Source organism: Ammospiza caudacuta, chromosome 21 (genome assembly GCF_027887145.1).
Source record: "Ammospiza caudacuta isolate bAmmCau1 chromosome 21, bAmmCau1.pri, whole genome shotgun sequence".
Lineage (NCBI taxonomy): Eukaryota > Metazoa > Chordata > Aves > Passeriformes > Passerellidae > Ammospiza > Ammospiza caudacuta.
In genome coordinates this window covers 11,417,936-11,435,123 of record NC_080613.1, presented here as the reverse complement: position 1 = coordinate 11,435,123, position 17,188 = coordinate 11,417,936, and the positions used below count along the sequence as shown (strand labels likewise).

Here is a 17,188-nt window from a genome sequence, read left to right as displayed (position 1 = left end):
CCCCAGTCACTGTCACCCTTTGTGCCTAACCCATGAGCCAGTTGCTCACCCATCACATGATGTGTTTACCCAGCTGAATGCTGGACATTTTATCTGGAAGGATACTAGGAGAGACTGTATCGAAATCTTTACTGAAATCCAAAGAGATTACCTCAGCTGGCTTTCCTTGATCAACCAGGTGGGCCACCTTGCTGTAAAAGGAAATCAGGTTTGATAAGCAATTTCATGAAGCCATGCTGGCTGTGACCAGTGACTGTGTTGTCTTTCAGGTGTTTTTTAATAACTCCCAGAATAATCTTCTCCATAACTTTACCAGGCACTGAAGTGACACTGTCAGGCCAGTAGTTTCTGGGGTACTCCTTTGTCCATCTTGAAAATTGGGCCCTGTGGCCAAAACTCTGCTCTACAGTGGCCATTGAGAGGAACAGCCGATTTGTCTTTCCAAGCAAGCTGTGGGTCTGCTGGCAGATAAAACTGGCACTGGGAGATAAAAGAAACAATGGGAAGGATTCCACTGATTGATGGATGGAAAAAGGTATTTGCTTTTACAAGTAAACTTTAGGTTTGCTGATAAATTAAATTAGACATTGAAAGATGAGAGAAACAATGGGGAAGAAAAGTCCCTAAATTCCATACGAATTAAAAATTAAGAGGGAGGATTATACATTAGAGGGAAATCTTCGGTGTCAGGTGTATCGGAAAGTCTGAACCTCTCAAGTACCTCAGCCGATGGGGAAAGAGAGAAGGGAAATGCAGCCAGGAAATTGGGATAAAAAGGAGGCTGTGTCCTCCAAAAATTTGAGAGATCCCAGGGGAATGCCCCATGGTCTCTCCCTTTATTCAAATAAAGTAAAAAGACTCCTCTGTCTCCTTTTTAGACATAAACCTCTGATAGTTGTGGATTAATTTTCCTAACACCATGGTCCTGTGGCTGGCATGAGGTGTGTGTGATGGGATCCCCGGGTCCTGGTGCAACCTGTGCCAGGAGGTCCCAATGTCCCCTCTTACACTGGGAAACATGGCAAGATCTCAGGGTTCCCTCAATGCAACAGGAGCTGGATAGGCCAGCTGTACCCCAGACATGGTGCAGACTCAGGCCACCTGCTCACAAAACCAGTTCCCCATTTTTTAAATAAGGACCAATGAGAAGGATAAGAGTTTAAAATGCACGGAATCACTGAAGTAGTTCAGGACAAATTCAAGGACAGATAAAAAAAATATAAAAGATGAAGGAATGATTAAGAAATAACCAAATCTGCAGGAACCAAGAGCCATGAACTGAGAAGTAAAGAGCAGGAAGACACTAAAAATCAATCTAAATTGCTAAAGAACAACTTTAGAACAACTTCAAACAACTTGTTTGAACTTTATTGTCATGAGCATAGAAAAATCCTCACCCGTAGGCCTGTGATTGCCCCTTACTCACAGTAGTCATCTTGCCTGCAGTCAGAGCCCAGCTGGGTAGGAGAACATAAGGAGACAGACAGCAGCTCAGACACAGCCACCTCCCTGCATGTGATTGGAGTCAGGGAAGCTACACCTCATCCGGATATGACCATCAGGTCAGGAAGAATCTCTGAGAGTTGTCAAAGCTTCTGTTTCACATTCTGTTTCTTATTTTATGTGACTTGACACAGCTCCTGCTCAGAAGAGCCTTGGAGTTTTGAAACCTCCTTGCTCTGCTCGCCTTTACATGACATCTCTCCCCGATGTGGTTGCATGCCCTGCCTGCCCAGTGTGCAAACGAGTGCAGGTGCACCACACAGGTGGTGCCTACATAACCACCAACCCTTATCCATCAGAAAAGGCTCTGTCAGATCCAACTTGTAAATCAAGCCCTGCCTTTTCCTGCAGAACTTGCTGCCTTACCTTGAGGGAATCCCACCCCAGAGCTGTGGGATCTCATGCCCCTAGGATTCTAGAAGAACAAAAAGCAAATAATGCTGCTGCTGGCAAATGTGCTCCCACTCCCCAGTCCAGCCATCCACCAGAACACGTTAGTCTGGCTGCACAGCATCCCCTAAGCTGGTTCTACTGCCCATGGCACTCTGTGTGTAGGTGTTTCCTTCTGCAAAGCAGTAAAAGTGGTGACGGGTTGGATTAGTTACACCAGGCAGAACAACCCCAGTGAACAGGAGGGAGGCATGCTTGGGCCAAACAAAACACAAACATGCAGGTAGAATAGGAATTTCAGCAAGAAAAAAGCTCCAGCTCACTGACAATCAGGGTGAGGTATCCCTCAGGAGAGAGGCAGAGGTTGTTGTGTTTATGACCTTGCTCCAGGTTTAAACATGTAAGTACGCACTGATAGGAAAGACATGTGCTAATGTCTTTACAAATGAGTTGATTGATGAGGGTCTTTAAGAGAAATAGATGTTAATATCTTTGAAATGGGTCTTAATCTACAAACATCAAACCGCACAAATTTGTTACAGCCCAAACAGTTTGACCAGACAGCCTGAGCTTCTGAATTTCAGGGTAATAGGAGAAATGGGTCCGCACAAAGTCTATTGCAGAACCCAGACAGTCTGAACTTCTGGTGGATCTGCAGAACAAAGCCTGAACATCTTAACTTTGAGAGGAAATGTCAAGACATGTTTAAGTGTGGAATATGCGGTAGCCTGTTCCAGAAGACTGTACTTTCCTAGTAACTCAGCCAATAGGGAAAGGAAGAGGGCAAAATGTGGCCAGGAGTTTAAAGAGAAAAGGAAGCTGTGTCCTGTGAAACTTTGAGAGAGATCCCACAGTGGTATGGCCCAGTGGACTCTCTCCCTTTATTTGAATAAAGTTGAAGGACTCCTCTATCTACTTTGTGGACACTGGCTTTTCCACAGATCAGCAATATGTTCCCCAAAGAAATATGGTTTTACAGTCATTCCCTGAAAATGGTGACAGGCTGATGAATTTCTGGCTGTGGCATGACTGTGACTGCTGTTGCCCTTGGCCACTCCTGACCTTGTTGGCAGAAGAGGTGGCATGGTGAGACAGGATGGAGTGACCGCCATTTCCTGCTAATACCAGTTCTTGCTCTGTGGACTGAGATGAACAAACAACCCACCACCCTCTGGAGAGCTTGTTTCAACAGCTCACTAGCTTTCCTTCTCCCAGCCCTTGTGACAGCTTCTGAGCCACCAGGTATCTACCAAATTTTCTGCTTGCTGACCTTCCAGGGAAAAAATAGTCTGGAAGAGAGAAAAGACACTTTATGGCAAGTGTCTGGCCCTCACCAAGGCAAATAGAGCAGAAAGATGAAAAACACAATGGCATTGCAGAGCTGAGAAGATCAAACAAGATATCTCTTCCCAGAGGGAAAACTCTCCCACCATGCTCTCCTCACTATTTTTAGTCTCTGCTGAGAGGTCTCCTTGGAGACAGCTGCATTTCTGGATTGACACTTTGGTACCCCGGTGGAAGTAATTCCCTGATAGCTTTGAGGCTGAAAGAAGATTTAACACCGGTTGTGCCTAATTGTTCAGTGACAGGAAGTACCAGGACTTGGCACAGCTCCTGGTCTAGTTTTAGCCAAACTGCAACCAACCGTGCCAGGTGGTGACCTGCACTGGCCAGGAACAAACCCATTCTGGATGCAGCCCTGCATGAGCCAGTGGCAGTGCCAGCCGTTCCATGTTCCAGGCAGCAGCATGCACACATTGAGTCTACAGACCTGTGGCTGCTTCCCCATCAGACCTTGCTCTCTCCTGGCAAGACATGGCAACAGAGGTTCATAGCATCTGTTTGGACATGGTCATCCGGAGACAACTTTGTGACTGTAAGTCACCATGTGTCCTCTGCAGGGACATCAAGATTTACACGTGAACACCTACCTGCTGCTGAAGCCAGCACAGGGCTCTATCAACTGCTACAATCACCTATCAGCACCCTTCGATGGTCAGTGTCATGTAGGAAGGTGCCCCAGTGTCCAACACCAGCATTTTTTTACCCCAGTGCTCTGCTGAGGTTTGGTGCAGCTGCTCTGGCCTCTCCTCACAGAGGTGGCACTGCTGGTTGGTGGGACACACTGGTGCCGCCAGCCTCCAGCAGATGCCCTGTGCCCTCCCCAGAGAGTGGCAGTGATATGATCCCTGTCACCATACCAGAGCCGTGTGTGTCATTGCCAGTACCCGTAGGCCAGCAGAGAGGGAGGGCTGGGCGGGCTCTGAATGGCAGCTGATGCTTCCCAGTAGCTTGAAGGAAGGAGAGCTGAATAACCACATTGTTTATATTTAAAAAACCAAAGACATCTCTGTTTATCAGAAGAGTCTGGGCTGGCCCCAAGACAAGCTAAATAGTGAGCAAAAATAAACCCTCCCCTAAAACAACAACAACAACAACAACAACACAAAAGCAATCAAACAAACAAACAAAAACCCACCAAAAACCTCCAAAAAGTCTTTTCCAAGAATATCCAAAATCTCCCTAACCTCATCCACCAGACCACCCTGAGGATGGAAATGTCAACCTGTCTCAAAGCAGCTTTGTCAAAGGCACTTTGGTACAGAAAACACAGCAGAGCTGCCTTTGGCAGTTGTATCCCAGCTCCCTGTGCTGGAGCAGGAAGCTCCACATGGACAGCAGTGAGAGTATTTCAGCTGAACGTGCAGACACAGTAAACACCAGGAATTGTATCTGGTATCTCTGGTTCACTTTCCTGGTGGGATATACTGGCTGGGCACAAGACATTCTCCCTGTTATTCCTGGTTGTTCCTGCAAAGTCAGAGATGGGGTAAGAACCTAGAGGAAAGCCTCTTTTTTTGCAGATCAAGCCTTTGCTGAGCAAAACAGCCCATGTGCTGATGCTGCCAGAGCTGAGCAGCACCATAGTGACTACCTTGTTTTTGGAGTAGGAAGTGAAGGGAAGCTGTGGTTCCTTCTCCCCATATCCTGAGCAGGTGTGAACCTGTTCAGTCAAACACAGCTAAGCCAAGTAGACATCTCAAACAGGTAAGATAGGTCTGGGAAATTTATGAAAATAAATGAGTTAAAGAAAAGCAGCCTGTGAACAGCTCAGCTGCAGCATGGAGAGCAGCTGGAGCAGGACCTTGGAAGAGAAAAGCCCTCTGAGGGTCTCTAGAGGTTGCTGTGATTTACCTGGCAGCCTGGGGCTGGCAAGGCTGAGTCTCCATGAAGAAGTGGCAAGAATGGAACGAGAAACCAGAAGTAGGACCAAGGTGCTAAAAACACTTGGATGAAGTCTGACCTGGGCAGGGAATCTGATGGCAAGGGGAGCACAGCAAGGGCAAGGTGAGTGGGAGGGCTTGAGCCCCAAGTAGCTTCCTCCCTCTTCCTTTGAAGCCAACTCAGAGCTAAAGGGAATCACCCCTGGCTCGCATGTGGCACAAGGAGGTATCTGTGGCACAGGAAGATATCCACTACACAGGTAATCTCACAACCTGAGCCCTTGGACATTGGTCCATCATCTTTCCTGGCCATCACCCTTCTCCTGCAGGCTTGCTCCCTGATGCTTCTCTCAGCATCGTGAGCATCAGACCAGGGTGGGGAGGGGGGGTCTGGAAGTGCTGGCATGTGGCTGCCCAGAGCCCCTAGAGCAAACTGAAGTGTCTGTGATACGGGAATCATGACACCAGGGCTTTGCAGTCTGCTGTGTTTCAATGGACTCTCTGATAGAGGGGGGTTGTAGAGGAGGCATCATCTTGCACTAGGATTAACATGCTGCTGTGTCTAACAGACACAGCAAATTTCTCTGTAAAGTAGAGAAACTCGTTCTCTTACCAATGCCAGTGCATACTAAGTTTGTAAAAGATAAGAGCCAAATCCTGTTTCTCTCACTTTTGTCAACACTGGCCACTGGTGCCTTACCAGCCAAGGCGCTGGGAGGGTGGAATTATATTCCCTCTGTCAGCATTTATTCCCCCATGGCACAAGACAAATACACCACACAGGACTCCTCCGTGCTAGTGCACTACATCCTCCTCCTGTAGGGATGCTGCATTGAGTGATGCTTCTTGGATGTGTTTGCAAAGGTGGCAGTAAGAGTGAATATCATCGTCGGGATTTTCCTTGTCCCTGTTCACTAATCACATTTTCTCTGAAGTGTTTAGAAATTGTGCTTTTTTTGGCTGGGTTAGTATTAATTATCTTCACAGTAGCTGGTATGGGGATAGATTTTGAATTTATGCTGAAAATATGGAGACCAAAATATAGTGTTGACAATATGGAGATATTTTTCTTATTGCTGAGTGGTGCTTATACAGACCCACGGTCTTTTTTTGCTTCTCACCCTACCCTACCAGGGAGGGGGATAGGGGTGCGTTAGGTGTTGAGGGGATACACAGCCAGGGCAGCTGACCCCAACGGACCCAAGAGATATTCTGGACTATACGATATCATGCTCAGTAGATAAAGCGGGGGGAAGAAAGAGCAAGGATTTGGCGTTTGTCGTGGTCCCTCGTCCACAGGGAAGGGTCGGGATCCCCCCGCGAACGGAGCGGGACCCACGCGAGCCGCGGGCTCAGGGCGGGGCGGGCGCCGCGTGCAACTCAAATTGCCGTGCGACCTCTCAGCCAATGGCCGGAGCGCCTTCCTGCCACCAGCCAATGGAAGCGCGGCACTCTCCGCCGACAGCCAATAGGCGCGGGGGGCGGGGGAGCATGGAGTAACGCTCGGAGCGGCGGCGATGGCCCCGGAGCGCGGTGACCGCTCGCTCTCCGCCGGTACCGAGGGTCTTCCCCGGGTTTTCCTGCAGAGCCTGCGGACTCTTTTCGATATCCTGGATGACCGGCGGCGGGGCTACGTGCACCTACGGGAGATCGAGTCGCGCTGGCGGGGAGCGGAAGCCCAGGAGCTGCCCGCCGGGGTGATGGAGGGGTTGCGGCAGGCGGCGCCGGCCAGTGGGTACCTCACCTTCGAGAGGTTCGTACTGGGGCTGCGGGCGGCCCTGCCTGGGACTGAGCCGTCAGTGGAGGGTGGCGGCGGCGGACGGCGGAGCGCGGAGAAGCCGCCAAGCCCTCGCTGTTCCGAGGAGCGGCGAGGGAAGAGCGCCGGACAGCGGGAACCGGGGCACGGCCAGCCCCGAGGCCGCGGTGAGTGGCGGGACTGGACCGGGGGCTTCGGGCTCGCGGCGATGATGGCAGTGCCAGGGTCGGGGACTGGCGCTCGGAGGTCGGGATGGGATCCCGCGGTTCACCCCGTTCCCCTGTGCCCTCCTCTGGGCTCAGAGCCAGCGGTTCTCGCAGGGCCGGTGTAAAACTCCCCAAAAGTTACTGTTGGTATTGACCGGTTTGGCTTCGCTGAACTCCGATTCCGGTGCGAATATCCCAGCGCCGCCGCCCACCCAGGACTGTGCTTCCCTCGCGATGCGCTGGGCTATTTATAGCGCTGACAGGAGGAATTAAGGGCTTTGCCGTAATATGTCCGTGGTTGTCCCTTGGCGTAGAGTCTGTCCTGACCTTCCCCGGGGATGGATGGCACAGCTGGGCGTCTCGGAGAATGGCTGGGTCCTGGAGACCCCCAAAGCTGAGCAGCTTCTCTGGGGTGAAGCTGTGGTCACGAAGCGGCCATGTGCTTGGTGGGCTCTGCGCTGGGCTGCCTCTCAGGAATGATTCCTTCACGATGTCATGCATGGTTTAGACAAAAAAATGCAAAACCCGATCCAGCTTTTTGGTTTGGATTGTTCCCCAGCACTATTCCCAATAAAAAATAATCAATGAATAAATGGGAGAGAAGTTACCAGGGCAATGTGCTCTGCTGTCCTAGGCTCCGTCCACAGGGCTCACCTGTGTATCTCTGTGGATTCTGCCCTTTCCACAGGATCTGCCAGAGCCCTCCAGGGTGGTACACTGACCCTAGCATAGGGGAGACTGTTTCACTGGCATCTGGATTTGTTGCTAGTCAGTAGAAGATGTTACAAGGAAACCAGGCTTCTGAGCTTATCTGGGTAGGTAATAATTCTTTATCTAGGTTTGTGAAGTGCTTTGAGATCAGAGGAGACAAAGTCTATGTGCAGAGCTGGTACGTGTTACTGCACCACCTGAGTGCATTGACTTCCTCTACCTTGGGAAGGTCAGGCTGGTTTGCCTTTCCAACCCAGTCCCTTCTGCTGGGTAGAGAAGAAGCTTTTAACTGTGACTGAGGTTCTCTGCTTTCCATTTTTGCCTCCAGACTAAGCACTGGAGCTACATCTAAGGGAATATTATTAAGCAGACTAACTTTTCTATCATCAGGAGTGTAAATCTGGAAAAACCTGAAAAAAATCCTGCTTGGTGAATAGACAGCAGGTTGAAAGCTCTGCCCTGGGAAGGAGTGAGCAGATGACTGCAGCAGCTTTCTGCTTGCTGAGGATCTTTCCATTACAAGGTGATGTTCCATAACTGTCCAGAGCCTGTGGGCAGGGTTAGCACCTCAGCCCTTGCTGCCAGCATCCCACACTGCAGGGCTGTATTTTGGTAAGAGGCCTGAGTTTCAGGTTCATTCAGCAGCTTAGAAAATGGTACAACTCAGTTACTCTTCCTCTTTTAGCTCTAGATCCGGCACAACTGCCCAGTGCACCCCTTCACAGGGGGTTTCCCAGGGTGCAGTTGAACAGGTGGATGTTCTCAGCTGGCTGCAAGGCAGTTGGGCAGTGCTGTGGCAGGATATGGCTCCATCCCTGCTTCCGAGGTGTGTGGTGGGTGCTGGGAACGGCCTGTGGCTCCAGGAGGACCTGTCTCCACTAAGCTGATGTCATTTGGGTGTGAGGCTACTCTGAGCCTCCAGCTGCATGTGGTGGCTTCTGTAAGACCCCAACCAAATGCGGTGAGATGATGTGTCAGTGCTCATAAGCTGCAGTGAGTGGGAGAAAATGCTCCCTGCCTGCGTTTTAGGGGAAGAGGGTGCTCACAGAGTGCCTCCCCAGCTCTGCTTTAGGTCTGAGGAGCATCTACACATGTCAGAGGTGATTTGGATGTGACTCATGGCAAAATGGCAGAGGTTGGGGTCAGGTGGTTCTCCTGGCATGTACAAGGGTGCAGTGAGCCAGTGGGACAACAATTCTGTTCCCTCTCCCACACTAACCTCTGTGGGCAGAAGTGCTTCTGAGGTCCCTGCTTAAGTCAGCTTCCAGCTTCTCCTCAGCCCAGCAGTGCTAGTGCAGTCTGCGAGCTCCCCATGGTTCCTGGGGAGCCAACAGCACCCACTGGATGCAAGGATGCTGAGGTGGATATTGAAGAAGTCACAGGGCAGGGAAGTCACCGTAACGATGTCCCTATGTTATGGTGCCTGGTCTTGTCACAGCAGTGTCTGAACACATCGCTCTTGGGGGTCTTTACCCCACTAGTTCCCCTGTGAGCTGGGCCCTGGAGAAGTCAAGGCACAGAGCAGAAAGAGCCCAGGCCCTGGCACTGGCTCCTCCCCAGCACAGTGCTTTCCCTCGCTCCAGGGGTGGCTTGGCTCTAGCAGCTGGAGAGCTGTTGTTGGCACTAGCTCGAGGGAGGGAATGGTTTGTAGGGCCTTCTCTGGGCCATTGTCAAGGATAATTGTGGAGAAGTGTAAAACAGCCATGAAGTGTCTGCCCTGGGCAGAGCCTGTCCATTATCACATGGCAAGATCTCTTACACCTCTGGTGATCTGATCCTGTTCTTTCCCTAAGAACAACTATCCCAGTTCATTAGCAGGTCCTGTTTTAGCCACTGGCTTGTCAGCTCAGGTGTGCAGAGCTCAGTTGGTTGACCAGGAGCTCCTGCTTATTAAGGGGGCAGTTCAGCTCAACACAGCACTTCTAGGTGACTGTAGCAAAAACTGTTTCAACATGTGATTGTCCTGCAGCTCTTACCAGAAGTGCTCCTGGCTTTGCGTTGGGTTTCTGACTGTTGAGAGTATCCTTGGTTTTGGGGCTATTCCTCAGCTTTTTGAGAAGGACATACTATAGGTCTGCTAGGACAATGTTTGTGGTCACACCAGTCTTGCTGGGTTCCTCCCAGATAGATGTGGGTGTATGAAACCAAAGGCAGCTGGCACAGCAGATGGATGGTTGATACCAAAGACTTTGTGTTCACTGATGTGCCAGAGTACTTGCTGGGAGGTGGAGTGAGATGCTGTGATGGACCAGAAGGAGGACTTTGCCCATGACATGGCAACCTCTTTCTCCAGTGACACAAAGTGACAAACTGAGGTGTCGCATTACCTGCGCCCCTGAGCCTGTCTCCTATCCCTGAACCAGTGTGACTGTGGCAGCAGAGGCAGCCCTGGTACAGGGCTCCCACACCTCGTACCTTCAAGATGAAGGGTGGCTCCTGTGGCCATGGCTGCCCTCACCTGCCTCATATCCTTCCTCTCTCATGTCCATGTGCTCAGCTGAGGAAACCTGTGGAGCAGAGGGAAGAAATGTGCCGGCCCATGAGGTGCCACACACCCTGTCCTGACACAGCCCTTTATGTGCCTGCGCCAGGGAATGTGCCAAACCTGTGCCAGGCAGCTGTGGTAGAAGGATGTGCAAGGGGTGGGGAGCTGTCTTGGGAGGAGGGCGTTTTCCCCAGCTGCCTGCCATCACTTGTTGGCTCCCTGCTGCTGTTCTTGAAAAGCCACATTTTGAAAGGAACTCTTGAGGAAAGCTGTGTGCAGGCAGCAGGCAAGCTGTGGGACTGAGGGGGTGGCATGAGAGAGGGTCTGCTGGGCACTTGCTGGGGACTGGGGCAGGAAGGGAGGAGCACCATGCTGCTATCCAGACTTGCCTGGAGATGTGCTGGCTGCACCTGTAGCTGCTCTGATGCTGTGGTTTGGGATGGTGGGGTGTCAGGGTTCTGCTCTACCAGCTCACCTAGCAGTGGATCAGAGCTGACTTGGCTGTGACAGCAGGGCTGGGTTTCTGGTGAGGTGAGCAGTGTTCGGGCTTGTATGGCCTTCACTGCAGGTGCCCAGTGAATTCCTGCCCTGGCTGACAGGCAGGAGGTGCCTGATCCAGCCTGGAACCTGCCAGTATGAACTTAATCTTCAAAAACAGGTTATGCATGGATTTGCATCAGCACCATGTGTTTTTAGTAGATTGATCTTTTGCAGGATAGGATGTTGGGGTTTTAATAAGATTGTGGAAAATCTGCAGTCTTATTTACTTTATGGTTACATCATAGACATATTGTCTAGGCTGAATATCCACATGGCCAAGTCCATCACCAAGCAAGAACTGCCTTCAGGAGAAGTTGGTTTCCTGGCAGAGCTGATGTCACCTGAGTGGAAGCGAGGTGTCCCATGAGGACACGTGAGGGCAGGCAATATCACTGATGGTTTAGTTGCCCTGGCTGGGACTGGACCAGCTTTGCCTGGAAGCTGCTTGCTTTCTACAGAAGATGGACTTGCTTTCTACAGACTTAGGCTGAGATCTGTTGCCAGCCTGGCACAGCTGAGTCAGTCATTCCTGACAGCCGTTCTGCCTGGACAAAAACAGGAGCAGGCATTCAGGCTGGTGGTTTGCACAGTCTCTCCCTGTTTGTAAGACCACCTTGCAGATCATCTCACAGAAGTGGCCCTGGGGAGGATTTTGTTGAAAGTAGCTTGTGGCCTCATGCCTTGCTCTGTTCCAGGTGGTGATGCTAAGTCTGCTGGGCAGCCCCAGGGAGACAGTGACCACCCAGGGGCTAGGGACACTCGGAGGCATCAGAGAGGCCGTGCAGAGCACCGGAGACACACCATCACCAATGGCGTGGACTTCAGCATGGTAAGGGAGTGTTGTGGGCTCCCATGAAGGGGAAGGTTTGCAGGGGTCCCTCACTGCTGATACCATCATTGGGCTTTGGCTTCTTCTCTGCCCACCCTGCACAAGTGAGTTGTGGGACGTCAGGTAAATCCTGGTATTTGGATTTGAAGGTCTGTTGATGTATGTGGATGTATATAATTTCCAAGGTGCTTTCCTGAATCCTGGCAAACAGGGAGGAGGTGGATCCTTTCCCCAGAATGGGGTCAGCACATGAAGCCAGCGTGCTGGCTGCCTTCCCCATGGGCAAGGTCTTGGGAAGAGGAAGACGAAGGTGGAGGTGTGGGAACAGATGGATCTCTGGGCCTTAAAGAGCACCCCAGCGAGGGTCAGGTGTGCTTTGTGCTGGCAAGCAGTGGGGCCAAGCTATGCCCCCTCGCAGATGCTCCATGTAGATCAGGGCTCAAACATGCAGGTCCTCTTGGCTTCCAACAGACTTTTTGCAGCAAAGCAGAGAAATCCATACTGAATTTATTAAGGCAGCCCAGGATGGAGGAGTCTGTTCCCCTCTCTCCACCGCTGAGTGGAGAGACTTGGATCAAATTGCCTGGGTGAAGGGATCTCATTTGTTCCCAGCTGGAATGGAGTAGCTGCCTGGGCATGTTGTCCACAGGCTCAAGCTAAATTGTCCAGGGCAGAGAGCCAGGACCAAGCTTGCAGGGTGAGTACTTGTGGCACTGTCACCACTGTACTTTCACTCCTTGCACCCTGGTGTCACCCTGCTCCTGCAGCCCAACAGGCGTGACCAGCGTTGCCCAGCCTGTTGCTGGCCTTGGGGGACACAACATCGCCCCATGCCAGCCTGGGGAGGGGATGTTTGTGCAGGTAGTTTGCTGGGCTTGCAGCCATGAGAGGGACCTCTGCTGGGAGGTGCTGATAAGAAGTGATAAATGTTGCTCTGTGTGTCTGGGATTGAGGGCTCTGCTTCTTGGGGTTTTGAGGGTTGGGGAGAGAGGAAGGTCTCTGCTTCCCTTGCCTGTGTGTGCAACTCTGGGCTGGAGTACATTTCAGGGTCCCAAGCTCAAGGTGCTCTGTGAAGGGAATGGTGGCCACCATGTCTCTCCCCAGTTCTGCCATAAGCATTCTTGCTCAGGGCTTGTGTTGTCTTGGTCTCTATTCCCCCAAGTTGTCATGTGGTCAGTGGGAGGCATGTCCCCTCCTTCCTTTTCTTCTCCCTATATGTTGCCAAGTGCTGCACTACCTTTCTGTGCTTTTGACCCCAGAGAAATGGTGTCTCAGCCTTCCCTGACACCCTGAGCACAGCCTTTAGGCACTGGTGCCATTTCCAAGCCTACAGAGAGAGCTGGAACAGGTTTGGGTCCAGCAAGGACTGAATCTTTGTACTGTCACCTTCCTTACCCCTCCCTGCCCAGATGTTGGGCTCCCAAGGGACAAGGAACTGTCATTAGACTAATTTGCCTGAAGCCCTTGGGAAATGGGAGCACTGGTGCCCATCCTACATCCTGAAGTGCACCAGGACTAATTCCTTCTGAGCAGGGAGCAGAGCTGTGGAGGCTGTGCTGCAATCCCAGGACTCTTTGCATTCTCTCATCTAGTGCTCACTCACTCAGCTGGCGTTTTTCCAGCCAGTACCTCATCTGTTGGCCTTATTTTCCCATGACCGTGAGGGTGGCTGGGATGAGACCTTCCCTGAGAGGTGGAGCACTGTCATTTGTAAACAGCCCAGGGCACAGCTCTGTCCCCTCCCCTTTACCAGCCACCGAGCACCAGCCAAGTCCAGCTTTGTCTTTCTCCTGCCCCAAGTGTCTCATCCTGGCGAGATGCTGCCTGTCCCCTCCTGGGCTGGCAGTGTGCCTCTGCTCTGTGGGATGCTCCCTTTTCCTCTGGTCTCTGTGCTGGCCAGCAAGCCCTGTGGGAGGAGGGCAGGACAGGCAGCAGTGGGCTGCACCCCCAGCTGGATGGGGGTCCTTGCCACATACAGCACCTTCTTCATGCCCCTCAGCATCAGCACCCAGGCTCTGCACTTCTTCCTCTGGGTATGTCCCTTTGGGCCATTGGAGAAGAGTGTGGGGGGAGTTGTTGTGTTGCAAAATATGTTTCCAGGAGCAGCAGGAGCAAGAGCAGCCCCATGTAAGGGATGACAGGTATGGGATGCAGAAAGGCTTTGGGGCTGCCAGTGGGGACGTGGAAATGCTGATGGCCTGAAGAAGGTCTTGGTATGGCCCTGCTTGTCCACAGGGTTCTGTTCAGGGTCACTTCTGAGCTGCACTACTCCTGATGTTCTCCAAAGGAGGAGGTTCTGGTGCATCCAGCATTTTCTGGGTGACCGAAGTCTCTGGTGCCTGTGGATCCCAGGCTGTGCTGTGGGTGAAGGCCAAGCTGTGTTTTGGCAAAGAAGGCAGAGGCAGTGAGGCAGGAAGTTCCCCATGCCCTTGGGATCTGGGGGAGCAGCCTTTTACTGCAAAGAGAAGGGCCATGGGGTCACAGGGTGAGGTGATGAATGGGTCACTGCCCATTGCTCACTTGCTCAGGCACCCTCATAGCAGCTCCCCGGGCACAGCAAGGCCCCCACTGCTCTCCAGGTGATGCTGGTGTTGGAACCTGAGCAACTGGCAGAGATCTTCTGCAGAGAGGTGTGGTGTGCTATGCTCTGCTTGGTTTCATGTGCTCCAGGGGTGAGGCAAACTGGGGAAACGGCTGCAGTTTTTCCCTGACTTCCAGCCTGTAGACTGAGCTAGACTCTTCAGTGCTGACTAAAATCCAAGTATGTCTGTGCAGGGCTGACTCTCACACCCCAAAGGGAGCTGGGGGCAACTGCAGGCACTGCTCCTGCTGCCTCCCTGGGTAAATAGGTGAAGAAGCCTGTATCTGCAATGGTGAGCAGGAGGATAGAGGTGACTCAAGTGTCCTTTTCTTCCAAAAATCTTCCTCCAAAGCAGCATCAGGCAGCAGTCATTATCCTGCTCCTCTTCAGCTTTCCTTGGGGAACGGGGCTGAGTCCCTTACCTGTATCCATATCCCCCTACACCTCATGAAGAAACCAACTCCTGGGACTTGACAAAGCCTTGGTGGGGAGTGGGTGACACCCATGTGCTCTGTCTTGCAGCTGAAGTACATGAAGGAGCTGGAACAGGAGAAGGATTTCCTGTTGCAGGGCCTGGAGCTTATAGACCGGGCTCGAGAGTGGTACCACCAGCACATCCAGCTCATGCAGGAGCACCAGTGGTTCCTGGGGAAGAGGAGAACCAGTGCTGTGAGTCTGGGGCTTCTGGCTAAGTTTGGGTTTGGAGAACAGGGCTAGGAGGTGGCCAGACCTGGAGCTGTCCTTATGGTAACCCCCAGCCTCTTCTTCCTCCCCATCCTGCAGGATTTCCCTGAAGGTGGCCAGAGCCACCTGGGGCACCTGGTCCCTAAGCTGCAGGAGGTGAACCGTTGCCTGGGTGACCTTCTTTCCACTGCCAGCAAGGTGAGAACACCACATCAGCAGCTTGAGGTTGTTTGTGTGATCTTAGGATTCATGCTATCCCTCCCACGTTGGTGGCTGGGCTGACATTGGAGCTGCCACAGTCTTCCCCAGCTCTGGGAAGGTGATGGAGGACAGCCAAGAGGACAGTACAGCTGGTCCTGAGGTGGGCTGGAGGATGCTTTGGAAGGCCTAAAGGAGATCCCTAAAAAGGTACAGCCATTGTCAAGGTGCTGAGTCAGCCAATTCAGAGCAGACTGTCCTGCTGGGCAGAAGCTGGAGGAGCAGCCCACTGCTGCCTGTCCTGCCAGGCATGCTGGCAGGAATGCTTCCCCGTTCTGCCCCATTCACAGGGCTGGAGACCCTGTGATGGCCTGTGTTGTGATTTTAATCTTCTGCTGGGCTTCTCTCAGGTCTTTGTGTGCCATAGAAACATCTCACCTTGAAAAAGGCCTGGGAAGGGCCACAGGCTTGAAGGCTCAGTGTCTCATGCCTTCATCTTCTCTACAGGCAGCAAACCCCTCCTCAGCACTGAGCAGGCTGGTCCCTGTGACATCCCCAGCCTCCACAGGCTCCCAGCAAGCCATCAACATACTGAAGGAGCAGAATCGGCTTCTCACCAAGGTGAGTGGAGGTGCGGGTGGAGGAGATGCCCTTGGGGGTGCTGAGAAAGGAAGGGCATGGGATAGGGCCGGGGAAGGAATGACAAGCAGTGGTCAGGAGCAGGGAAGTGTTCCTTCAGTTTGGCCAGACTTAGTCTTCCCAGAGGAGGGGGTGTGGGCTGCATGTGGAGGCCCTCTGGCACACAGCTGTGCCCAGCTGTCTCCAGCTGTTTGCTGGGTGAGTCAGTGGCAGGGATAGGGCATTCCTGCCAGAGGGAAAAGACTGTGACAAATGGAGGTCACAAGAGAATGCAGAGGCTGCAGCTGGGGGCTATCAGGGAAGGGATGGTCTGCCATCTCAGGCCAGGGCCAGGCTCACTGCTGGGGTTTTCTGTCCCAGCATGTGGCCACAAAGATGCTCTGGGGCTGGAGTCCCTCTGCTCTGGAGCCAGGCTGGGACAGCTGGGGTTGTTCCTCAGGGGAAAAGAAGAGCAAGAAGACCTCAGAGCCCCTTCCAGGGCCTAAAGGGCTTCTATGAGAGCTGGAGAGGGACTTTGAATAAGGGCCTGGAGGGACAGGACAAGGGGGAATGGCTTCCTGCTGCCAGAGGGCAGGGTGAGATGGGGTAGTGGGAAGAAATTGTTCCCTATGAGAGTAGTGAGGCCCTGGCACAGAGTGCCCAGAGAAGCCACCCCATCCCTGGAAGTGTTCAAGAACAGTCTTGGAGGAACTGGCTCTAGTGGAAGTTGTTTCTGCCCCTGGTTAGGGGCTGGGATGAGATGGTCTTTAATGTCCTCCTACCCAAAGCCTGTGATTCTGTGGTTCTATGAAATTTTACCAGCAACACAACCACTTGCCAGCAGTTTCCTCCTCTAACTAGCATTTTCCTTCCCTGTCTTGTGCAGGAGGTGACTGACAAGAGCGAGCGCATCACTCAGTTGGAGCAGGAGAAATCTGCCCTCATCAAGCAGCTCTTTGAGGCTCGTGCCCACAACAACCATGAGATGAGCCAGCTGGACTCCACCTTCATCTAGCACATGCCTCCCTTGCCCCATCCCCAAACTTACCTGCGGGTTTCAAGGGACTCTTGCCCTAAACTCATCACACCTGCTGCTCCAGGTGTTGTGTCTCAAGGTCTGGGGCTGCTGGTGGCATCTCTGTGTGAGGGAGCCAGGACCCCTCTTGGGGAGCATCCCTGCCCTGCTGATGGCTTATCAGCCATGCTGCTCTCAAGCTGCTCCTTTCCTGTCTCTAAGTGGGCTGCAGGGATGCTGTTCCCAGTCCTGTGACCTCCAGCAGGCAGGAGACATGGCTGCTGTCTGTGCTGCCTGTGTGGGATGAGCTGTTGTTCCCTTGCTGATTTAGGCTGGATTTTGGATGCTCTTGGGAAAAAGTGATGTATCTTCAACACTTTAGCAGCATCTCCAGACAAGGCTGGCCCTCAGAGGGTGCTGGCTCCTGCTTGTCTTGCTGTTGGAAGAC

At 52.4% G+C, this 17,188-nt stretch overlaps 1 protein-coding gene across 1 annotated transcript; it reads left to right on the top strand.

Annotated features, from left to right (window-relative positions):
- The first annotated feature begins 6,625 nt into the window (after positions 1-6,625).
- Positions 6,626-16,875, top strand: SAPCD2 (suppressor APC domain containing 2). The gene is made up of 6 exons (XM_058818205.1): positions 6,626-7,040; positions 11,511-11,644; positions 14,748-14,894; positions 15,009-15,107; positions 15,615-15,728; positions 16,612-16,875. The coding sequence occupies exons 1-6, from the start codon at positions 6,635-6,637 to the stop codon at positions 16,738-16,740; spliced, it is 1,029 nt and encodes a 342-aa protein (XP_058674188.1). The 5' UTR covers positions 6,626-6,634; the 3' UTR covers positions 16,741-16,875.
- The last annotated feature ends 313 nt before the right edge of the window (positions 16,876-17,188 follow it).